General features: G+C 39.0%; 1 protein-coding gene, 2 long non-coding RNA genes and 1 other non-coding gene across 5 annotated transcripts; all 4 read right to left on the reverse strand.

Annotated features, from left to right (window-relative positions):
- Nucleotides 1-6,166: 6,166 nt before the first annotated feature.
- On the reverse strand, nucleotides 6,167-16,329 carry LOC130951582 (uncharacterized). 2 transcript variants are annotated; one of them, XR_009074029.1, is made up of 4 exons: nucleotides 16,136-16,329; nucleotides 15,995-16,051; nucleotides 15,851-15,910; nucleotides 6,167-6,651 (listed from the first exon to the last, which is right to left on the reverse strand). It is a non-coding gene; the product is annotated as an uncharacterized LOC130951582 (long non-coding RNA). The 2 variants fall into 2 exon arrangements; XR_009074028.1 differs by lacking the exon at nucleotides 6,167-6,651 and having other exon boundaries at nucleotides 15,769-15,910.
- LOC130953305 (small nucleolar RNA R71) lies at nucleotides 7,110-7,217 on the reverse strand. The gene has a single exon (XR_009075476.1). It is a non-coding gene; the product is annotated as a small nucleolar RNA R71 (small nucleolar RNA).
- A 2,023-nt stretch (nucleotides 16,330-18,352) lies between the features above and the next one.
- LOC130949592 (uncharacterized) lies at nucleotides 18,353-20,156 on the reverse strand. The gene is made up of 3 exons (XM_057878267.1): nucleotides 19,247-20,156; nucleotides 18,980-19,159; nucleotides 18,353-18,735 (listed from the first exon to the last, which is right to left on the reverse strand). The coding sequence occupies exons 1-3, from the start codon at nucleotides 20,154-20,156 to the stop codon at nucleotides 18,353-18,355; spliced, it is 1,473 nt and encodes a 490-aa protein (XP_057734250.1).
- A 2,793-nt stretch (nucleotides 20,157-22,949) lies between these two features.
- On the reverse strand, nucleotides 22,950-23,510 carry LOC130948039 (uncharacterized). Its single transcript, XR_009072906.1, has 3 exons — nucleotides 23,317-23,510; nucleotides 23,176-23,232; nucleotides 22,950-23,091 (listed from the first exon to the last, which is right to left on the reverse strand). It is a non-coding gene; the product is annotated as an uncharacterized LOC130948039 (long non-coding RNA).
- Nucleotides 23,511-25,172: the final 1,662 nt, after the last annotated feature.

Raw genomic sequence — 25,172 nt, forward strand, 5'->3', positions numbered from 1 at the left:
CCCCATACATCAAACAACTCAATTTCCAAGATTCCTTGTTGAGGCATGGCATAACTGTGAGGCAGGTTGCCTGATCTCTGGCAACTATCACAGTTAAGCACAAATGCTCTGGAATCTTTATAGAGAGTGGGCCAGTAGAAGCCACTCTGGAGGACTCTTGTGGCTGTTCGTTCACTTCCAAAATGTCCTCCATACTGTGATCCATGGCAATGCCAAAGGATCTTCTGTGCTTCTTCTTTAGGCACACATCTACGGATTACTCCGTCTGCACATCTCTTAAAGAGATATGGTTCATCCCAGAGATAGTATTTTGCATCTGTGATCAATTTCTTTGATTGCACCTTACTGTACTCCTTGGGTATGAATTTCACTGCCTTGTAATTTGCAATGTCTGCAAACCATGGCATTTCCTGGACGGCTAGTAGTTGCTCATCCGGAAAGGTTTCAGAAATTTCAGTGAAAGGGAGGGACGCCCCTTCCACTGGTTCTATTCGGGACAGATGATCTGCTACTTGATTTTCTGTCCCTTTTCTGTCTCTTATTTCTATATCAAACTCTTGCAGAAGCAGCACCCATCTGATGATCTGGGTTTTGAATCCTGCTTGGTGAGTAGATATTTAAGAGCAGCATGATCAGTGTACACAATCACTTTTGATCCTACTAAGTAGGATCTGAATTTGTCAATGGCATAAACCACTGCAAGTAGCTCTTTTTCTGTGGTTGTGTAATTCTTCTGTGCATCATTTAGCACACGGCTGGCATAGTAAATGACATGCAGAAGCTTGTCATGCCTTTGTCCCAACACTGCACCAATGGCATGGTCACTGGCATCACACATCAGTTCAAATGGTAATGTCCAGTCTGGTGCAGAGATGATTGGTGCTGTAACCAATTTAGCTTTCAGAGTTTCAAATGCCTGTAGACACTCCTCATCAAAGATAAATGGCGTGTCTGCAGCTAGCAGGTTGCTCAGAGGTTTGGCGATTTTTGAAAAATCCTTTATAAACCTCCTATAGAACCCCGCATGTCCCAGAAAACTTCTGATTGCCTTAACATTCGCAGGTGGTGGTAATTTTTCAATTACTTCTACTTTAGCTTGGTCCACCTCTATCCCCTTGTTCGAAATTTTGTGCCCAAGGACAATTCCTTCAGTCACCATAAAGTGACATTTTTCCCAGTTTAAAACCAGGTTAGTCTCTTGGCATCTTTTTAGAACAAGTGCTAAATGGTTAAGGCAGGAGCTGAATGAGTCTCCAAATACTGAAAAGTCATCCATGAAGACTTCCAGAAATTTTTCCACCATATCAGAGAAAATTGAGAGCATGCACCTCTGAAAGGTTGCAGGTGCATTGCACAGGCCAAATGGCATCCTTCTGTAAGCAAATACTCCAGATGGACATGTGAAGGCCGTTTTCTCCTGATCCTGGGGATCTACTGCAATTTGATTATAACCTGAATATCCATCCAGGAAGCAGTAGTATTCATGACCTGCTAGTCTTTCTAGCATCTGGTCTATGAATGGTAAAGGAAAATGATCCTTTCTGGTGGCTGTATTGAGTCTTCTGTAATCAATGCACATACGCCACCCTGTAACTGTCCTTGTAGGAACCAGTTCATTTTTTTCATTATGAACCACTGTCATGCCACCCTTCTTAGGGACAACTTGGACAGGGCTCACCCAGGGGCTGTCAGAAATAGGATAAATAATCCCAGCCTCTAGTAATTTAGTGACCTCTTTCTGCACCACTTCTTTCATAGCTGGATTCAGCCTCCTTTGTGGTTGAACCACTGGCTTGGCGTCATCTTCCAACAAGATTTTGTGCATGCACCTGGCTGGGCTAATGCCCTTAAGATCACTAATGGACCACCCAAGAGCTGTCTTGTGCGTCCTTAGCACTTGAAGTAGTGCTTCCTCTTCCTGTGGCTCTAAGGTAGAGCTTATAATTACAGGAAAGGTTTCACCTTCTACCAGAAATGCATATTTCAGGGATGGTGGTAATGGTTTGAGCTCGGGTTTTGGAGGTTTCTCCTCTTCCTGAGGGATTTTCAGAGGTTCTATTATCTTCTCTGACTCCTCCAAATCAGGATGAACATCTTTAAAGATGTCCTCTAGCTCTGATTCGAGACTCTCAGCCATATTGACCTCTCTTACCAGAGAATCAATAAGATCAACACTCATGCAGTCGTTTGGGGTGTCTGGATGTTGCATGGCTTTAACAACATTCAACTTGAACTCCTCCTCATTGACTCTCAAGGTCACTTCTCCTTTTTGGACATCAATGAGGGTTCGGCCAGTTGCTAGGAAAGGTCTTCCTAGAATGAGAGTTGCACTCTTGTGCTCCTCCATTTCCAGTACCACAAAGTCAGTAGGAAAGGCAAATGGCCCGACCTTGACAATCATGTCTTCAATCACGCCTGATGGGTATTTAATGGAGCCATCAGCAAGTTGAAGACATATCCTGATTGGTTTAATTTCTTCAGCTAAACCAAGCTTTCTGATAGTAGATGCAGGTATTAGGTTGATACTTGCACCAAGGTCACATAAAGCTTGCTTAGTGCAATTACCTTCTAATGTGCATGGTATCATAAAGCTCCCAGGATCTTTAAGCTTCTCAGGCAAGCTTTTCAGAATGACTGCACTGCATTCTTCAGTGAGGTAAACCTTTTCAGTCTCCCTCCAATCCTTCTTATGACTTAAGATCTCTTTCATGAACTTAGCATAAGAGGGTATTTGCTCAAGTGCTTCTGCAAACGGAATCTTTATTTCAAGAGTCCTGAGATAGTCTGCAAAGCGGGCAAATTGCTTATCCTGTTCTGCTTGGCGGAGTTTTTTAGGATAAGGCATTTTGGCTCTGTATTCCTCAACCTTAGTTGCTGCAGGTTTATTACCTACAGAAGTGGGTTGGGAAGCCTTGTTATCAGCACTTGTATGTGACTGATTCCCTACTGGCATTTGAATGCCAGAGGCAGGAGCTGGAGTGGCGTTAGACGCTACTTCCTTGCTTGTTACTGGCGTTTGAACGCCAGAACCATGCTCCTTTTGGGCGTTCAACGCCAGATTCAAGCTTGTTTCTGGCGTTGAACGCCAGGAATCAGCATGGTCTGGGTGTTCAGCGCCAGCCTTATCCTTTTCTGGGCTCTGCTTGTCCTCAGAGGGATTTTGATTAGCTATTCGTTCATTTCCTTGCTTCTTGCTGCTTTGAAGTGAGGTATTTAATGTTTTCCCACTTCTTAATTGAACTGCTTGACATTCTTCTTTTATTTGTCTTGACAGTTGTTTTTCTGTCTGCTTTAATTGTATTTCCATGTTCCTGTTAGCCATTCTTGTTTCCTGTAATATTTCCTTGAATTCGGCTAGCTGTTGAGTTAAAAAGTCCAATTGCTGATTGAATTCATTAGTCTGATCCACTGGACTGAGTTCTGCAGTTACTGTTTTGGCTTCTTCTTTCATGAAAGATTCATTGCTTAGATACAGATGTTGATTTCTGGCAACTGTATCAATAAGCTCTTGAGCTTCTTCAATTGTTTTTCTCATGTGTATAGATCCACCAGCTGAGTGGTCTAGAGAAATCTGAGCTTTTTCTGTAAGCCCATAGTAGAAGATGTCTAATTGCACCCATTCTGAAAACATTTCAGAGGGGCATTTTCTTAGCATCTCTCTGTATCTCTCCCAAGCATCATAAAGGGATTCATTGTCTCCTTGTTTGAAGCCTTGGATATTTAGCCTTAGCTGTGTCATCCGTTTGGGAGGGAAATAGTGATTCAGGAATTTTTCTGACAGCTGTTTCCATGTTTTTATGCTGTTCTTAGGCTGGTTATTTAACCACCTCTTAGCTTGATCTTTTACAGCAAATGGAAACAGTAGTAATCTGTAGACATCCTGATCCACTTCCTTATCATGTACTGTATCAGCAATTTGCAGAAATTGTGCCAGAAACTCTGTAGGTTCTTCATGTGGAAGACCAGAGTACTGACAGTTTTGCTGCACCATGATAATGAGCTGAGGATTCAGCTCAAAGCTACTAACTCCAATGGGGGGTATACAGATACTACTCCCATATGAAGCAGTAGTGGGGTTAGCATATGACCCCAGAGTCCTTTTGGACTGTTCATTCATACTTGCTTCCATGATTGAATACAAGTTGAGAATTTATAGTTTGAAATATGGTGATGGAATAAATAAAAGTGGAATATATAAAAATATATTTTGAAAATATTTTATTTTTATATATATATATATATATATATATTATATATATATATATATATTTTTTTTAAAAAAAATAAAAACGAAATAAATAAAAGAAAGTGGAAATAATTTGAAATTGAAAATTGAATTTTTATATAAAATTTTCGAAAAAGTAGTTCAAAATTAGTTAGAAGATAAAATTTTTTTGAAATTTGAATTTTATGATGAAAGAGAAAAACACACAAAAGACACAAGACTTAAAATTTTTAGATCCAATGCTCCTTATTTTTCGAAAATTTTTGGAGGGAAAACACCAAGGAACACCAAACTTAAAAATTTTAAGATCAAAACACAAGAAAAACTCAAGAACACCTTGAAGATTCACAAGAACACCAAGAACACAAGGAAGAACACCAAACTTAAAATTTTTAGAAAACTTTGATGAAATTTTCGAAAATTATAAAGAAAATAACAAGAAAACACCAAACTTAAAGTTTGGCACAGATTAAATCAAGAAAAATTATTTTTGAAAAAGGTTCCAAAGCGTAAACCCAATTGGATTAAATATAACACTTGTTCTAAATATTCCAATTAATGCTTTAAAAAGAACACAAGTGAAACAAGAAAAGACACAAAGCAAGAAAAACTCAAGATCAAACAAGAAAAATAAACAAGAACAACTTGAAGATTAATGAAGAACAAAAATCACAAGTCGAAAATTTTAAAGAAAAATATGAAATATGCAATTGACACCAAACTTAGAACAAGACACTAAACTCACGAAAATTAGCAATTAATTAAAAGAAAAATAATAAATTTTGAAAAGAAATTTTTTTGAAAAGAAACTATCCTATCAATATTGATTTAATGACTCTATAATAAAAAAATAAGGATAAAAATAAAAATAAATTATTCCTAATCTAAGAAATAAAATAAGCCTTCAATTGTCCAAACTCAATAATCCCCGGCAACGGCGCCAAAAACTTGGTGGACGAAATTGTGATTCTTGATTAGTGGCTCCTTGGCATGTGCCAAAAAGTTAAACTAACTCAACTAACTGATTACTTTCTTTTCACAATTCCTTCCAACTAACCAGCAAGTGCACTGGGTCGTCCAAGTAATACCTTACGTGAGTAAGGGTCGATCCCACGGAGATTATTGGCTTGAAGCAATCAATACTTATTTTATTTGTCTTAGTCAGGATACCAAAAAGGTTAATTGGATTTTACTTGTAAAAGGCCAAACTATAAATTACTTAAAATTGCAAGTTGGAATAATAAAGAGAACAGTGTTACTTGTTAGGCAGTAATGGAGAACATGTTGGAGTTTTGGAGATGCTTTGTCCTTTGAACTTCAACTCTTCCTTGAAATCCTTCTTCTCACACGCAGGTTCCTTCCATGGCAAGCTCTATGTAGGGTGTCACCGTTGTCAATGGCTACTTCCCATCCTCGCAGTGAAAGCTAATGCTCACGCACTCTGTCACAGTACGGCCAATCACCGGTTGGTTCCCGCTCCTACTGGAATAGAATCCCTCTTTTGCGTCTGTCACTAACGCCCAGCAGGTTAAAGTTTGAAGCACGTCACAGTCATTCAATCCCGGAATCCTACTCGGAATACCACAGACAAGGTTTAGACTTTCCGGATTCTCATGAATGCTGCCATCAATCCGGCTTATACCACGAAGATTCTGTTGGGGAATCTAAGAGATATTCATTCAATCTGATGTAGAATGGAGGTGGTTGTCAGGCACACGTTCATGGGTTGAGGAAGGTGATGAGTGTCACGGATCATCACCTTCTCCACAGTTAAGCGCGAATAAACATCTTAGATAAGAACAAGCGTGTTTGAATGGAAAACAAAGGAATTGTATTAAATCATCGAGACGCTGCAGAGCTCCTCACCCCCAACAATGGAGTTTAGAGACTCATGCCGTCACAAAGTATGTAATTCAGATCTGAAAATGTCATGAGGTACAAGATAAGTCTGTAAAAGTTGTTTAAATAGTAAACTAGTAACCTAGGTTTACAGAAATTGAATAAACTAAGATAATTGGTGCAGAAATCCACTTCTGGGGCCCACTTGGTGTGTGCTGGGGCTGAGACTAATGCTTTCCACGTGTTAAGGCCTTTCTTGGCGTCAAACTCCAGGTTTTGACGTGTTTTGGGCGTTTAACTCCGGATCATGACGTTTTTCTGGCGTTTAACTCCAGACAGCAGCGTGTACTTGGCGTTCAACGCCAAGTTACGTCGTCAATTCTTGCGCAAAGTATGGACTATTATATATTGCTGGAAAGCCCTGGATGTCTACTTTCCAACGCCGTTGAGAGCGCGCCAATTGGACTCCTGTAGCTCCAGAAAATCCATTTCGAGTGCAGGGAGGTCAGGATCCAACAGCATCAGCAGTCCTTTTTCAGCCTAAGTCAGATTTTTGCTCAGCTCCCTCAATTTCAGCCAGAAAATACCTGAAATCACAGAAAAACACACACACTCATAGTAAAGTCCAGAAATATGATTTTTGCCTAAAAACTAATATTATTTTACTGAAAACTAATTGAAACATGCTAAAATCTACATGAAATTACCCCCAAAAAGCGTACAAAATATCCGCTCATCACCTGCCATTAGAGCAAACAACTTTGAGCTTAAGCCTCAATTAGTTTCTCTAATGCAACAGAATTGCAAGTTCCATGGACTTCCAATGGAAGATCCTCATCAGTTTTTAGCTGAGTTCTTGCAAATCTGTGACACAGTCAAGACTAATGGGGTTGACCCTGAGGTCTACAGACTGATGCTATTCCCTTTTGCTGTAAGAGACAGAGCTAGAATATGGTTGGACTCACAACCTAAAGAAAGCCTGGACTCTTGGGAAAAGCTAGTCAATGCCTTCTTGGCAAAGTTCTTTCCACCTCAAAAATTGAGTAAGCTTAGAGTGGAAGTCCAAACCTTCAGACAGAAGGATGGAGAATCCCTCTATGAAGCTTGGGAAAGATACAAACAAATAATCAGAAAATGTCCCTCAGACATGCTTTCTGAATGGAGCATCATAGGTATTTTCTATGATGGTCTCTCTGAACTGTCCAAGATGTCTTTGGATAGCTCTGCTGGAGGATCTCTTCATCTGAAGAAGACGCCTACAGAAGCTCAAGAGCTCATTGAAATGGTTGCAAATAACCAATTCATGTACACTTCTGAAAGGAATCTTGTGAACAATGGGACAAGTCAGAAGAAAGGAGTTCTTGAGATTGATGCTCTGAATGCCATTCTGGCTCAGAATAAGATATTGACTCAACAAGTCAATTTGATTTCTCAAAGTCTGTCTGGAATGCAAAATGCACCTGGCAGTACTAAGGATGCTTCATCTAAGGAAGAAGCTTATGATCCTGAGAACCCTTCAATGGAAGAGGTGAATTACCTAGGAGAACCCTATGGAAACACCTATAATTCTTCATGGAGAAATCACCCAAATTTCTCATGGAAGAATCAAGAGAGACCTCAACAAGGTTTCAATAACAATAATGGTGGAAGAAACAGGTTTAGCAATGGCAAGCCTTTTCCATCATCTTCTCAGCAACAGACAGAGAATTCTAAGCAGAACCCCTCTGACTTAGCAACCATGGTCTCTGATTTAATCAAAACCACTCAAAGTTTCATGACTGAAACAAGGTCTTCCATTAGGAATTTGGAAGCACAAGTGGGACAGCTGAGTAAGAAAATTACTGAACTCCCTCCAAGTACTCTTCCAAGCAATACAGAAGAAAATCCAAAAGGAGAGTGCAAGGCCATCAACATGGCCGAATTTGGAGAGGAAGAAGAGGAAGTGAACGCCACTGAGGAAGGCCTCAATGGGCGTGCACTAGCCTCCAAAGAGTTCCCCAATGAGGAACCATGGGAATCTGAGGCTCAAAATGAGACCATAGAGATTCCATTGGACTTACTTCTGCCTTTCATGAGCTCTGATGAGTATTCTTCCTCTGAAGAGGATGAGTATGTCACTGAAGAGCAAGTTGCTAAATACCTTGGAGCAATCATGAAGCTAAATGACAAGTTATTTGGAAATGAGACTTGGGAGGATGAACCCCCTTTGCTCACCAAAGAACTGGATGACTTGTCTAGGCAGAAATTACCTCAAAGAAACAAGATCCTGGAAGTTTTCAATACCTTGTACCATAGGCACCATGACCTTCAAGAAGGCTCTGTGTGACTTAGGGTCAAGTGTAAACCTCATGCCTCTCTCTGTAATGGAGAAGCTAGGGATCTTTGAGGTACAAGCTGCAAGAATCTCACTGGAGATGGCAGACAACTCAAGAAAACAAGCTCATGGACTTGTAGAGGATGTTTTGGTGAAGATTGAAGACCATTACATCCCTACTGATTTCATAGTCCTAGAGACTGGGAAGTGCATGGATGAATCTATCATCCTTGGCAGACCCTTCCTAGCCACAGCAAAGGCTGTGATTGGTGTTGATGGAGGTGAACTGATCATTCAAGTGAATGAAGAATCCTTTGTGTTTAAGGCTCAAGGATATCCCTCTGTCACCATGGAGAGGAAGCATGAAGAGCTTCTCTCAAATCAGAGACAAACAGAGCCCCCACAATCAAACTCTAAGTTTGGTGTTGGGAGGCCACAACCAAACTCTAAGTTTGGTGTTGAACCCCCACATTCAAACTCTAAGTTTGGTGTTGGGAGGTTCCAACATTGCTCTGAGTACCTGTGAGGCTCCATGAGAGCCCTCTGTCAAGCTACTGACATTAAAGAAGCGCTTGTTGGGAGGCAACCCAATGATTATATTTCATATATTTCTCTTTGTTATTTTATGTTTTTTGTAGGTTGATGATCATAAGAAGTCACAAAATCCATTGAAAAAGCAAAAACAGAATGAAAAATAGGAAGAAAAATAGCACACCCTGGAGGAAGAATTCACTGGCGTTTAAACGCCAGTGAGGCTAGCAGATGGGCGTTTAACGCCCAGTCTGGCACCCTTCTGGGCGTTTAACGCCAGAAAGGGGCACCAGACTGGCGTTAAACGCCAGAAAAGGGCAAGAACCTGGCGTTAAACGCCAGGAATGGGCACCAGCCCGACGTTTAACGCCAGAAATGCCTCAAAACGTGATTTTGAGTGCCAATTGGTGCAGGGATGACTTTTCCTTGACACCTCAGGATCTGTGGACCCCATAGGACCCCCACCTACCCCACCACCACTCTCTCTCTTCTTCCCCCATTCACCAATCACTTTATTACCTCTTCCATAAAACCCCACCCATACATGGCCGAACCCTTTCTCCCCTCTCTCCTATATATACCCTTCTTCACCTCCTTCATCTTCACACACCCTAAACACTACTTCTTCCCCTTTTGGCCGAACCACAGAGCCATCTCCCTCTCCTCAATTTCTTCTTCTTCTACTCTCTTCTTTCTTCTTTTGCTCGAGGACGAGCAAACCTTTTAAGTTTGGTGTGGTAAAAGCATTGCTTTTTATTTTTCCATAACCATTTATGGCATCCAAGGCCGGAGAAACCTCTAGAAAGAGGAAAGGGAAGGCAAAAGCCTCCTCCTCCGAGTCATAGGAGATGGAGAGATTCATCTCAAGGGTGCATCAAGACCACTTCTATGAAGTTGTGGCCATGAAGAAGGGTCAAATTTGATCAAAGGTTGGACCAAGTCCTCATAGATATTTATGAAGAGGGCGCTCAATGAAAGAGAGATTCAAGAAGGAAGCCAGTTCAACTGAGAAGGCATGACCTCAAGCCCATCACTAAGAAAAGGATGGAGCAAACAAGAGACCCCTCTCATCATGAGATCCCTGAGATGCCTCAAGGGATGCACTTTCCTCCACAAGACTATTGGGAGCAACTGAATACCTCCCTAGGAGAATTGAGTTCCAACATGGGACAACTAAGGGTGGGGCACCAAGAACATTCCATCCTCCTCCATGAAATTAGAGAAGATCATAGAATCATGAGAGAGGAGCAACAAAGACAAGGAAGAGACATTGAGGAGCTCAAGCACTCCATAAGACCTTCAAGAGGAAGAACAAGCCGCCATCACTAAGGTGGACCCGTTCTTTAATCTCCTTGTTCTTTATTCTTCTATTTTTCGAAAATTTATGCTTATGTTTATCCATGTTTGTGTCTTATGATCATTAGTGTCTTAGTGTCTATGCCTTAAAGTTATGAATGTCCTATGAATCCATCACCTTTCTTAAAAGAAAACTGTTTTTATTACAAAAGAATAAGAAGTACAGGATTTCAAATTCATCTTTAAAACTAGCTTAATTAGATTGATGTGGTGACAATACTTTTTGTTTTCTGAATGTATGCTTGAACAGTGCATAAGTCTTTTGAATTTGTTGTTCATGAATGTTAAAATTATTGGCTCTTGAAAGAATGATGAAAAAGGAGACATGTTACTGAGGATCTGAAAAATCATAAAAATGATTCTTGAAGCAAGAAAAAGCAGTGAATACAAAAAAAAAAAGGGGAGAAGCAAACGAAAAAAAAAATGAAAAAGAAAGAAAAAAAAAAGAAAGAAATAAAGTTGTGATCCAAGACAAAAAGAGTGTGCTTAAGAACCCTGGACACCTCTAATTGGGGACTTTAGCAAAGCTGAGTCACAACCTGAAAAGGTTCACCCAATTATGTGTCTGTGGCATGAATGTATCCGGTGGTAATACTGGAAGACAGAGTGCTTTGGGCCACAGCCAAGACTCATAAAGTAGCTGTGTTCAAGAATCATCATACTTAACTAAGAGAATCAATAACACTATCTGGATTCTGAGTTCCTAAAGAAGCCAATCATTCTGAATTTCAAAGGATAAAGTGAGATGCCAAAACTGTTTGGAGGCAAAAAGCTACTAGTCCCGCTCATCTAATTTGGAGCTAAGTTTCATTGATAATTTGGAGTCTATAGTATATTCTCTTCTTTTTATCTTATTTGATTTTCAGTTGCTTGGGGACAAGCAACAATTTAAGTTTGGTGTTGTGATGAGCGGATAATTTATACGCTTTTTGGCATTGTTTTTAGTATGTTTTTAGTATCTTTTAGTTAGTTTTTATTATATTTTTATTAGTTTTTAGTTAAAATTCACTTTTCTGGACTTTACTATGAGTTTGTGTGTTTTTCTGTGATTTCAGGTATTTTCTGGCTAAAATTGAGGGATCTAAGCAAAAATCTGATCCAGAGACTCAAGAGGACTGCAGATGCTGTTGGATTCTGACCTCCCTGCACTCGAAGTGGATTTTCTGGAGCTAAAGAAACCCAATTGGCGCGCTCTCAACGGCGTTGGAAAGTAGACATCCTGGGCTTTCCAGCAATATATGATAGTCCATACTTTGCCCAAGATTTGATGGCCCAAACCGGCGTTCAAAGTCACCTCAAGAAATTCCAGCGTTAAACGCCGGAACTGGCACCTAAATGGGAGTTAAACGCCCAAACTGGCACCAAAGCTGGCGTTTAACTCCAAGAGGAGTCTCTACACGAAAATGCTTCATTTGCTCAGCCCAAGCACACACCAAGTGGGCCCGGAAGTGGATTTTTATGTCATTTACTCATCTATGTACACCTTAGGCTACTAGTTTTCTATAAGTAGGACCTTTTACTATTGTATTTTCATCTTCGGACATCTAGTTCTTAGATCAGATCTTGGTTCTTCTGGTTCCCTCTCTGGGGCCGAAACCAATGATCACTCTTGTTCTTATGTATTTTCAACGGTGAAGTTTCTACACACCATAGATTAAGGTGTGGAGCTCTGCTGTACCTTGAGTATTAATGCAATTACTATTGTTCTTCTATTCAATTCCGCTTGTTCTTTGTCCAAGATATCACTTGTTCTTCAACTTGATGAATGTGATGATCCGTGAAACTCATCATCATTCTCACTTATGAACAAAGTGACTGACAACCACTTCTGTTCTACAAGCAACAAGGCTCTAGTGTTTATCTCTTGGATTTTTTAACCGGAATCTTCGTGGTATAGGCGAGAACTGATGGCGGCATTCAAGAGAATCCGGAAGGTCTAACCTTGTCTGTGGTATTCTGAGTAGGATTCAATGATTGAATGACTGTGACGTGCTTCAAACTCCTAGCAGGCGGGGCGTTAGTGACAGACGCAAAAGAATCAATGGATTCTATTCCGGCCTGACCGAGAACCGACAGATGATTAGCCATATGCTGTGACAGAGCATAGGAACGTTTTCACTGAGAGGATGGGAGGTAGCCACTGACAACGGTAAAACCCTTGCATAAGCTTGCCATGGAAAGGAGTAAGAAGGATTGAATGAAGACAGTAAGAAAGCAGAGAGACAGAAGGGAAAGCATCTTCATACGCTTATCTAAAGCTCTTACCAACGATATGCATAAGTACCTCTATCTTTATCTTTATGTTTTATTCATCATCTATATCCATTTGAGTCTGCCTGACTGAGATTTACAAGGTGACCATAGCTTGCTTCATACCAACAATCTCCGTGGGATCGACCCTTACTCGCGTAAGGTTTATTACTTGGACGACCCAGTGCACTTGCTGGTTAGCTGTGCAAAGTTGTGTAGTGATCACAATTTCGTGCACCACTCTGTCACAACACGGCTAATCAGCTGTTGGTTCTCGATCATGTTGGAATAGGATCCATTGATCCTTTTGCGTTTGTCATCACGCCCAGCAATCGCGACTTTGAAGCTCGTCACAGCTATTCGATCCTTGAATCCTACTCGGAATACCACAGACAAGGTTTAGACCTTCCGGATTCTCAAAAGTGGCCGCCATCAATTCTAGCTTATACCGCGGAGATTCTGATTAAGGAATCTAAGAGAAGCTCATTCAGTCTGATGTAGAACGGAGGTGTTTGTCAGGCACACGTTCATGGATTGAGGGAGGTGATGAGTGTCACGGATCATCACCTCCTTCATAATTAAGCGCTTATAAACATCTTAGATCGGAACACACACACGTTTGAGTGAAATAGAAACAATTGCATTAATTCATCGAGACGCTGCAGAGCTCCTTGTAACGACCCAATTTTCAATATGTCTAGATCATACCGGAAACTGAGCGCTACCAATTTGTCCTCCTAATTATTATCTATTATTTATCATATGAGCCTGATTCGTTGTTAAAAGCGTAGTTAAATTGCGAGGTATATATTTTTTTTTTTTAAACGTTTAGATTGATAAACATAATCATTTACAATCAATTCACAAATAATAACAGATAAAATAGTTATAAACAACCACACATAAATACATCACAAGCAGTTAACAACATTCGGTGATTCAGCATTTGTTAGAGTATAGACTGTTAGTTAGAACACCCCTAGATATAGCTAGATAATAACTATATACATATATATACATATAACATCCCAGGTCCTGACCTGTTCAAAAGGTCCCTAAGCTGGCACCCAGGCTAGCCTAGACTCTATACTCGCCTAGTCCCTCTAAACTACTAAAGCGAGGGAAAGTACGTTCTAAGTCTTCAAAACTCAAGTCAGGTGAACGTCACCAAAGGTAGGACATCGTCTGCTGCTCCTCTGCACGATCAGACATTGCCACAGAACGTTTCTTTGGTACCACATCAAGTAGCCACACAACAGGAGTCTTGTACACGGGTTTTAGGTTAAAGTGCGCATACGAACGGGGTGTAGACGTTGGCTGGTTTCACGGTATATACATATAAACAGAGAACGATATTCACCTTAGACTCAAAAAACTATCTAGAGCAGAATCCTTTTCTTGCGAACGGTCATCAGCGAACTTCGGTAAGGTACTCTTACTTTCATCTGAAGGGGGAAGGGAGAGAGAAGGGGTAAGAACTGGGGAGTTCTTAGTAGGGTCGGGGTTATTAGTTACGTTCATTAATTTGGGGTCGATTAGCAGACGAATAATAGAATATAGCGAAGCAGTAAACAAAGGACAAAGACAGAAAGGGAAAGTAAAGACAATAGAAAGCAGAACACAAACAAAAGAATACAAGCAAATAAAACATAGAAATAGCATACAAGCTGACAAACACAAAGAAATAGATCACACACAGAAAGGAATGCAACAGAGAATGATGCGCAGACAAGAATGATGCATGTCTAGTCCTAGCACAGGCCATGAGCTCATGTGTCGGTTAGCACCTGCATTCCCGACATTTATCCGGTCACGAGTTCACGATTTCCCGGATACGATTTTTCGTTCAAATAAATGCGCATATAATTATTAGCAGCTCTATTGAGACAGCCTCTGCTTTCTACTCGCAGGAAATATACTCTTGGGAACGGAAAATTGCTGTAGGTATCCTAGTTTCCCTACAGAAGCTCTTGGGTTGCCTCAGGGCAACAGATAGATAAACAAACATCTCTTGGGTTGCATTAAGCAACATATATATACATATAATATCTCTTGGGTTGCATTACGCAACATATATATATAATATCTCTTGGGTTGCATTACGCAACATATATATATAATATCTCTTGGGTTGCATTAGGCAACAAATATATATATATAATATCTCTTGGGTTGCATTACGCAACATATATATATAATATCTCTTGGGTTGCATTAGGCAACAAATATATATATATATATATATAATATACTTTCTCTTGGGTTGCCTCAAGCAACAAGGAACTTCTCAATAAGCCTTCTACTCTTAGTCTCTTTACCCTGTTCTGATTTCTCTGCTTAACGTATGTATTTAAAGCTTATGTAAATTTCGGTATGAATAGTTAGCTTGTCCCAAGTATAGGTTCATTAAGTCTATACTGAAACAGTTTAACTTTTCATAATATACCTAACCCTAGTCGCAACTCAAGGACTAACTATGTTGCCCTAGTTCGTTCACTAATGTCTGTCTGTTTTTCTGTCATTAAAACTTTACAGACTTTTTCTTTGACTTTTATCTTTTCTTCAACCTTTATCTTTTTTTTTCTTTTCCTCACTAACATGTTATTACCACTCCCTAAGTGTTTTATGAAGGTAATTATGAGATTCTGCACTTAAAGTTGTCTTTCTAAAGCTTTTACAGAAAACTGCCTTTTTCGCATTATTTTATTATTTTTATTAAAATATTATTTTTAATTAAATATTATTATTTAATATTTTATTATTATTTATTATTTTATTATTAATTTTTCGAAAATTACCTTGCCTTTACCTTTTAACCTTTAAAATTCACTTTTTACCCCGGTAACTTTTAATATTTCTACTTTAACCATCCTAACTTTCAGAAATTACAAAATAACCCCTCAAACACCAAAATAATTACTTCTTTGCCCTTTTATGAATCAAAAAGGTGTTCTTCATTGTTCTTCACCACACTCAAAGTGTTCTTCATGTTCTTCATAAATTCTTCAAATTCTTTCTCTGTTTTTACCCGTTTTTCAATCTTTTCAGCAACCGATTTTTACTACAATTCATAATAAATTCCCAGCCACTAAAACCCCATCTTTTCTACATGATTTTAACACAAATTGAACCCCAATTTAAGGCCTAGGGTTTCGTTTTCCAGCAGCCATAAGAACACACATTCATAGCTTGAATTTCATCAAATTTCATCAAATTTTCACCAAAATTTCAACAAGAATTACTCATACAAACAATCAATTTCAAGCACAGCCAAACCATATCATAATCACACAACTCAAACACAATCAATCAAGATTAAATTCGTCAAACCCTACCTGGTTTTGCTGCTCCTAATTCAGTTAGATTTTCAGGTGGTCCTTAAGCACTTTTTCCTCCTAAATCACATCAAGAACAACTTTAAATCCACAAACTCTCAACTGACCAAATCTCCCTCAGCACGTTAGGAAGAGATATCTCACCTTATACTTGCTGAAAATTCACGTTTCTTGGCCCTCAAGTCAAGTTAAGCATGATTCCTAAGGAAAAGCATCAAGAAAACACATGTTTACATGGTTTTCCTTAAAAACCGAATTGAAGAGGGAGGGAGACAGCCATCTCACCTTATTTCCAGCCTTGATAAGTCACATGGTTATGTAGAGGAAGAAGAGAGGATCATTTTGGTGAAATCGGAGTTTTGATTTGAGTTTTAGTTAAGAAGAAATCAAGCTTTGAAGATTAAAGGGTCATGAAAGTTTCTCTCTTTTCTCTCTTCACATTTTCGGCCAAAGGGAGTAAATGACCAGCCTTGGAGTGTCTTGGGGGTGTAAGGAGAGTTGTGATTGGTTGGCTTGAAGGTGGATTAAAATAATATTAAAATATCTCTGGTGTACAACTACTAAAACTAGGTGTATCGGAACACTTGTAAAAACATCTCTAAAAATTATTTTCTGAGCTACTAGCATAAATGACACTAGTAACATATTTAATATGAGAATAAAACATGTATGATGAGGCCTTAGCATTGCTAAAGTCATCAGAGAGTGCTGGTGCTAAGCTGCACCAGTAAACCGTAAACCCAGTTAAACCGATTTTCTGTTTTTAACTAAAACAGACCAGGTAACCTTATAGTATCATTCAAGCATTTTATAATACTAATATAATGATAATATTACCCTATTATCTCTCTTTTCTCATGAATCGAGTCCGGTTCGTCAAACTGAGACTAATTACGAAAAACCGGATCAAAACTCCTAATCGATACGGTTCAAAAACTATGTTCTTCGTAATTGCATTATCGAGCTTGCCCCATAAAAGGTTCTAGCTTAAAGATGAAATAATGACAATTAGAATTGAGATACTTGATAATATATCAGAGCTTCTCCCCTTACTAATCCTCCGGAGTTCTCCGTACTTTCAGAAAAGATCTCGCGTACTCAAAAATCAGGGTTGTTACATTCTACCCTCCTAAAAGAAAATTTTGCCCTCAAAATTTCAGTTACCTAGGAATAGATGCGGGTAATTAACTTTCATCTTATCTTCCAGTTCCCAAGTGTGCTCTTCTTCTCCCTTTGGTTCTCATGTTACTTTGACTAAGCGAACAGTCTTGCCTCTTAGCTGCTTATCACTTCTTTCTACGATCTGAACTGGTGATGCTTGATATGTCAAATGATTTCATAACTGTACTATTTCTGGTTGTAAAATGTGACTCTCATCGGGAATATATTTCCTAAGTTGTGAGACATGAAAAACATCATGAAGGTTTGATAAATAAGGAGGAAGGACTATTTGATAAGCTACTAGACCGACTCTTTTAAGTATTTGGAAAGGTTCTATGTATCGTGGGTTAAGCCTTTTAGTCTTAAGGGCTCTACCTATTCCATTAATCGAAGTTACTTCTAGTAAGACACGATTTCCATCACTAAACTCTAAGGGTCTACGTCTATTATCGGCATAGCTCTTTTGACGGCTTTGTGCTGTCTGGATCTTCCGACGAATCTCCTTTATCTTCTCAGTAGTTTCTTACACTAAGTCTAGACCTAAGACACTAGCTTCTCCATCGTCATTCCAACACAATGGTGTCCGACATCTTTTTCCATAGAGAGCTTCATATGGTGCCATCCCGATACTTTATTGGAAACTGTCGTTGTAGATGAATTTGACCAAAAGCAAATACTTATCCCAGCTGCTTTGGTTGTCTATCATATATGATCGTAACATCTCTCCTAACGTCTGGATTATCTGCTCTGATTGTCCGTCTATCTAAGGATGGTATGCTATACTCGTGTGCAATTCTGTTTCCAACGCTTTTTAAAAAGCTCCCCAAAATCTAGTAGTAAACCTCGAAACTTGATCTGAGACAATTTACGAAGATATCCCATGTAGTCGTACAATTTCTTGAATATATATATTCATTCCAGCCTTTCTGAAGTATAGTCAACTTGAATCGGAAAGGAAGCACGCCGACTTTGGCAGCCTGTCCACAATCACCCAAACGGCACTACGTCCTGTTGAGGTTCTTGGAAATCTCGTGATAAAATCCACAGTAATCTGCTCCCATTTCCATTGTGGTATTTCTAAGGGTTGCAGGGTTCCTGACGGCTTCTGATGTTCCACCTTCGCTTTCTGGCAGGTTAAACATCTTGAGACATAATCAGCTACTTCTTTCTTTAAGTCCGACCACCAGAACATTTGTTTCATGTCTCAATACATCTTTGTCACTCCAAGGTGCATAGAAAGTCTACTTCGATGAGCTTCTGTAAGAATCTTTTGTTGCAATTCTCCAGAGTTAGGCACACAAATTCTGTTCTTGTACCTCCATAGGCCACTACGATCCTATCTCATAGCTTCTTCAGCTCTGCAAGCAATGGTGACATCCGGTACGGTGCTATGAAAATCGGTCCGGTTCCAGGTACTAGATCAATGCTGAATTTTATCTCTTGCTGAGGAGGAAACTCAGGTATGTCGTCCAAGAAAACATCAGGAAATTCTTTCACCATTTGGGTCCGTTCTAAGCTCAATTCACTATCATTCGAGCTAGCCGCTAATAGAACGTACCCCTCACAATCACTCCTACCCAAGGTAACTCTTACAGAATTCAGATATAAGGTGTGGGACAGAAATGGTTTAGTACATAGACTATCAGATGGAATAACAGCAGTTCTTTTAAAATAATCAAAGAAAACATGATACTTAGATAACCAATCTAATCCTAAAGTAACTTCTAAACCAGATGGAGATAAACAGATTAGATCGTGTATAAAAGTCCTATTCCTAATAGCGAATGGTACTTGCAGGCACACTAAACTGGTCAAAGCTTTTTGGGATGCAGGTGTATGGAAAATCAAGTAAAAATTCAATTTAAAGAAATATAATCCTAACTCGTGAGCAATAATTAGAGAAATAAAGAATGCGATGCACCCGAATCATACAGTACAGTTAGAAATCGATTCTTGACATAGCCTGACCTTGAATGAGGGTGTTCGATTGCACAACATCGTCAATAGTGATAGCAAACACTCGTCCTTGTTGTTGAGTGCTAACTAGATTTCGAGTAAATCCCTTTGGACAATCCTTGGCAATATGTCCAAGTTCTCTACAAGCATAGCAGTTGGGTGATCCAAACTGGCAAGACCTGTTATCATACTCTTTTCCGCATTACTTACATGCAGTGTTTATGTAAGCCTGATGGGCTCGTTTACCATTACCTTGCCTTACTTTACCTCCATTCTTACCCATACGGCGATCAGTAATGTTACCAACTTGTAGGTTCTTACGCTGTCGTATGCCACGTGCTTTGAAATGCACCCTTCTCCCAGCTGTCCGATGATTGCTAAGGTGCCTTGGTGGAAATCCTTGGCGACTCACTTTAGCCACAGTCACTTTCTTAATACATTCTTCCACTAACTTGCTCTTGTTGACTAATTTGGCAAAATTACGTATCTCCAGCGAAACTATTGAACTCATCAGATCAACACAAAGGCCTCCTTCAAACTTCAAGCACTTCCATTCTTCAAGGTCAGCAGGATCCCCTTGACAAATCTTGGAGAAACAACACAAGTCATCGAAATTACGAGCATACTCAGCAGCAGTCATATCCCCTTGCCTCAGCTGCATAAGCTCCATCTCCTTAGCATCCCGTGCTGCTCCCGGAAAATACTTTTTATAAAATTTGTCCCTAAAGATATCCCAAGGAATGTTATTTTCATTCTGTTGTAGCAGTCGCTGTATCCCTTGCCACCAGTACTCAGCTTCTCCCTCGAGCATATAAGTAGCAAACTCCACGTGTTGTCCTTCCGGAACATGCTGCGCCCTCAGTGATCGTTCAATACCTCGAAACCAGTTATCAGCGTCAGTTGCAACGAGTGTACTCTTGAACTCAGGCGGATTAACCTTCAGAAAGGTCGCTAGGGTCATAGGTCTTTCAGAATGCCCTAAGTTGTTCTCATCGTTTCCATTATCTTCTCCATATTCATTCTCGTTCCCATTTCTCACTCCGAGACGTTCAACAGCCCTAGCCGCTGTTACCGCAGCTTCACGCACTACTTCAACCACATCGTTCATGGTAACCATAAACGTTTCCTGTTCCCTCTCGTAGTTAACATTAGGAATTCCTTCCCGTACGCCTTGTCTCTGTAAACCCATCGTGGTCCCGTTCACACCAAACAATCATTATTAAGGTGATCAGTCTTAACACTTCAAGTCAAGTGTGAACATTCCCAGAATGAAAACACAGAAACAATCATGCAACATATATCACTGGGATATCCTATACGCATGAGACACACAACAGAGTATGCAATGAAGCATAGTCAGTCCACTCCCTAGGCTCTACTGGGAACGAACTGCTCTGATACCAAATTGTAACGACCCAATTTTTAATATGTCTAGATCATACCGGAAACTGAGCGCTACCAATTTGTCCTCCTAATTATTATCTATTATTTATCATATGAGCCTGATTCGTTGTTAAAAGCGTAGTTAAATTGCGAGGTATATATTTTTTTTGAAAACATTTGGATTAACAAACAGTATCATTCATAATCAATTAACAACTAATAATATATAAAACAGTTACAAACAACCACACATAAATACATCACAAGCAGTTAACAACATTCGGTGATTCAGCATTTGTTAGAGTATAGACTGTTAGTTAGAACACCCCTAGATATAGCTAGATAATAACTATATACATATATATACATATAACATCCCAGGTCCTGACCTGTTCAAAAGGTCCCTAAGCTGGCACCCAGGCTAGCCTAGACTCTATACTCGCCTAGTCCCTCTAAACTACTAAAGCGAGGGAAAGTACGTTCTAAGTCTTCAAAACTCAAGTCAGGTGAACGTCACCAAAGGTAGGACATCGTCTGCTGCTCCTCTGCACGATCAGACATTGCCACAGAACGTTTCTTTGGTACCACATCAAGTAGCCACACAACAGGAGTCTTGTACACGGGTTTTAGGTTAAAGTGCGCATACGAACGGGGTGTAGACGTTGGCTGGTTTCACGGTATATACATATAAACAGAGAACGATATTCACCTTAGACTCAAAAAACTATCTAGAGCAGAATCCTTTTCTTGCGAACGGTCATCAGCGAACTTCGGTAAGGTACTCTTACTTTCATCTGAAGGGGGAAGGGAGAGAGAAGGGGTAAGAACTGGGGAGTTCTTAGTAGGGTCGGGGTTATTAGTTACGTTCATTAATTTGGGGTCGATTAGCAGACGAATAATAGAATATAGCGAAGCAGTAAACAAAGGACAAAGACAGAAAGGGAAAGTAAAGACAATAGAAAGCAGAACACAAACAAAAGAATACAAGCAAATAAAACATAGAAATAGCATACAAGCTGACAAACACAAAGAAATAGATCACACACAGAAAGGAATGCAACAGAGAATGATGCGCAGACAAGAATGATGCATGTCTAGTCCTAGCACAGGCCATGAGCTCATGTGTCGGTTAGCACCTGCATTCCCGACATTTATCCGGTCACGAGTTCACGATTTCCCGGATACGATTTTCCGTTCAAATAAATGCGCATATAATTATTAGCAGCTCTATTGAGACAGCCTCTGCTTTCTACTCGCAGGAAATATACTCTTGGGAACGGAAAATTGCTGTAGGTATCCTAGTTTCCCTACAGAAGCTCTTGGGTTGCCTCAGGGCAACAGATAGATAAACAAACATCTCTTGGGTTGCATTAAGCAACATATATATACATATAATATCTCTTGGGTTGCATTACGCAACATATATATATAATATCTCTTGGGTTGCATTACGCAACATATATATATAATATCTCTTGGGTTGCATTAGGCAACAAATATATATATATAATATCTCTTGGGTTGCATTACGCAACATATATATATAATATCTCTTGGGTTGCATTAGGCAACAAATATATATATATATATAATATACTTTCTCTTGGGTTGCCTCAAGCAACAAGGAACTTCTCAATAAGCCTTCTACTCTTAGTCTCTTTACCCTGTTCTGATTTCTCTGCTTAACGTATGTATTTAAAGCTTATGTAAATTTCGGTATGAATAGTTAGCTTGTCCCAAGTATAGGTTCATTAAGTCTATACTGAAACAGTTTAACTTTTCATAATATACCTAACCCTAGTCGCAACTCAAGGACTAACTATGTTGCCCTAGTTCGTTCACTAATGTCTGTCTGTTTTTCTGTCATTAAAACTTTACAGACTTTTTCTTTGACTTTTATCTTTTCTTCAACCTTTATCTTTTTTTTTTCTTTTCCTCACTAACATGTTATTACCACTCCCTAAGTGTTTTATGAAGGTAATTATGAGATTCTGCACTTAAAGTTGTCTTTCTAAAGCTTTTACAGAAAACTGCCTTTTTCGCATTATTTTATTATTTTTATTAAAATATTATTTTTAATTAAATATTATTATTTAATATTTTATTATTATTTATTATTTTATTATTAATTTTTCGAAAATTACCTTGCCTTTACCTTTTAACCTTTAAAATTCACTTTTTACCCCGGTAACTTTTAATATTTCTACTTTAACCATCCTAACTTTCAGAAATTACAAAATAACCCCTCAAACACCAAAATAATTACTTCTTTGCCCTTTTATGAATCAAAAAGGTGTTCTTCATTGTTCTTCACCACACTCAAAGTGTTCTTCATGTTCTTCATAAATTCTTCAAATTCTTTCTCTGTTTTTACCCGTTTTTCAATCTTTTCAGCAACCGATTTTTACTACAATTCATAATAAATTCCCAGCCACTAAAACCCCATCTTTTCTACATGATTTTAACACAAATTGAACCCCAATTTAAGGCCTAGGGTTTTGTTTTCCAGCAGCCATAAGAACACACATTCATAGCTTGAATTTCATCAAATTTCATCAAATTTTCACCAAAATTTCAACAAGAATTACTCATACAAACAATCAATTTCAAGCACAGCCAAACCATATCATAATCACACAACTCAAACACAATCAATCAAGATTAAATTCGTCAAACCCTACCTGGTTTTGCTGCTCCTAATTCAGTTAGATTTTCAGGTGGTCCTTAAGCACTTTTTCCTCCTAAATCACATCAAGAACAACTTTAAATCCACGAACTCTCAACTGACCAAATCTCCCTCAGCACGTTAGGAAGAGATATCTCACCTTATACTTGCTGAAAATTCACGTTTCTTGGCCCTCAAGTCAAGTTAAGCATGATTCCTAAGGAAAAGCATCAAGAAAACACATGTTTACATGGTTTTCCTTAAAAACTGAATTGAAGAGGGAGGGAGACAGCCATCTCACCTTATTTCCAGCCTTGATAAGTCACATGGTTATGTAGAGGAAGAAGAGAGGATCATTTTGGTGAAATCGGAGTTTTGATTTGAGTTTTAGTTAAGAAGAAATCAAGCTTTGAAGATTAAAGGGTCATGAAAGTTTCTCTCTTTTCTCTCTTCACATTTTCGGCCAAAGGGAGTAAATGACCAGCCTTGGAGTGTCTTGGGGGTGTAAGGAGAGTTGTGATTGGTTGGCTTGAAGGTGGATTAAAATAATATTAAAATATCTCTGGTGTACAACTACTAAAACTAGGTGTATCGGAACACTTGTAAAAACATCTCTAAAAATTATTTTCTGAGCTACTAGCATAAATGACACTAGTAACATATTTAATATGAGAATAAAACATGTATGATGAGGCCTTAGCATTGCTAAAGTCATCAGAGAGTGCTGGTGCTAAGCTGCACCAGTAAACCGTAAACCCAGTTAAACCGATTTTCTGTTTTTAACTAAAACAGACCAGGTAACCTTATAGTATCATTCAAGCATTTTATAATACTAATATAATGATAATATTACCCTATTATCTCTCTTTTCTCATGAATCGAGTCCGGTTCGTCAAACTGAGACTAATTACGAAAAACCGGATCAAAACTCCTAATCGATACGGTTCAAAAACTATGTTCTTCGTAATTGCATTATCGAGCTTGCCCCATAAAAGGTTCTAGCTTAAAGATGAAATAATGACAATTAGAATTGAGATACTTGGTAATATATCAGAGCTTCTCCCCTTACTGATCCTCCGGAGTTCTCCGTACTTTCAGAAAAGATCTCGCGTACTCAAAAATCAGGGTTGTTACACTCCTCACCCCCAACAATGGAGTTTAGAGACTCATGCCATCAAAGTGTATAAAATTCAGATATGAAAATGTCATGAGGTACAAAGTAATCCTCTAAAAGTTGTTTAAATAGTAAACTAGTAACCTAGGTTTACAGAAAATGAGTAAACTATGATAGATAGTGCAGAAATTCACTTCTGGGGCCCACTTGGTGTGTGCTGGGGCTGAGACTTAAGCTTCTCACGTGCCTGGGGCTGTTTTGGGCGTTCAACGCCAGGTTGTAACCTGTTTCTGGCGTTGAACTCCAACTTGTAACCTGTTTCTGGCGCTGGACGCCAGACAACAGCATGATACTGGCGTTGAACGCCAGTTTACGTCATCTATCTTCGCGCAAAGTATGAGCCATTATATATTACTGGAAAGCCCTGGATGTCTACTTTCCAACTCTGTTGAGAGCGCGCCAATTGGACTCTTGTAGCTTCAGAAAATCTATTTCGAGTGCAGGGAGGTCAGAATCCAACAGCATCAGCAGTCCTTTTTCAGCCTAACTCAAATTTTTGCTCAGCTCCCTCAATTTCAGCCAGAAAATACCTGAAATCACAGAAAAACACACAAACTCATAGTAAAGTCCAGAAATATGATTTTTGCCTAAAAACTAATAATATTCTACTAAAAATTAATTAAAACATGCTAAAATCTACATGAAAATACCCCCAAAAAGCGTATAAAATATCCGCTCATCAGTCATTAATTCAAATAATAATCTATAACATGGAGTAATTCATAAATCAAATTATAAAAGTAAATAATCAATTCAAATGCTGGAATAAATAAATAAAGTGAAAGGAAAGCTTTAAAAACAAGGAAATATAAAACCTGGATCGAGAGTCACTTTTAAAAACTAAGAGAAGTCCTAAATCCTAAATCCTAATCCTAAGAGAGAGAGGAGAGATCCTCTCTCAAAACTAAATCTAAATAACTGAAAATAACAAAAATGCGAGCCCCCTCTGAATGGATGCATTCCCACACTTTATAACCTCTAGT

The sequence above is a fragment of the Arachis stenosperma genome, chromosome 9 (genome assembly GCF_014773155.1).
Source record: "Arachis stenosperma cultivar V10309 chromosome 9, arast.V10309.gnm1.PFL2, whole genome shotgun sequence".
NCBI lineage: Eukaryota > Viridiplantae > Streptophyta > Magnoliopsida > Fabales > Fabaceae > Arachis > Arachis stenosperma.

Excerpts from the sequence above, each read along its gene's own strand:
- LOC130949592 (XM_057878267.1), bottom strand. The coding sequence starts at position 20,156 with ATGGGTTTACAGAGACAAGGCGTACGGGAAGGAATTCCTAATGTTAAC. Across the intron at positions 19,160-19,246 it reads CATTACTGATCGCCGTATGG|AGTATGATAACAGGTCTTGC; the intron begins GTAAGAATGGAG and ends AATGCGGAAAAG. Across the intron at positions 18,736-18,979 it reads ATCGAACACCCTCATTCAAG|AAGTTACTTTAGGATTAGAT; the intron begins GTCAGGCTATGT and ends CATCTGGTTTAG.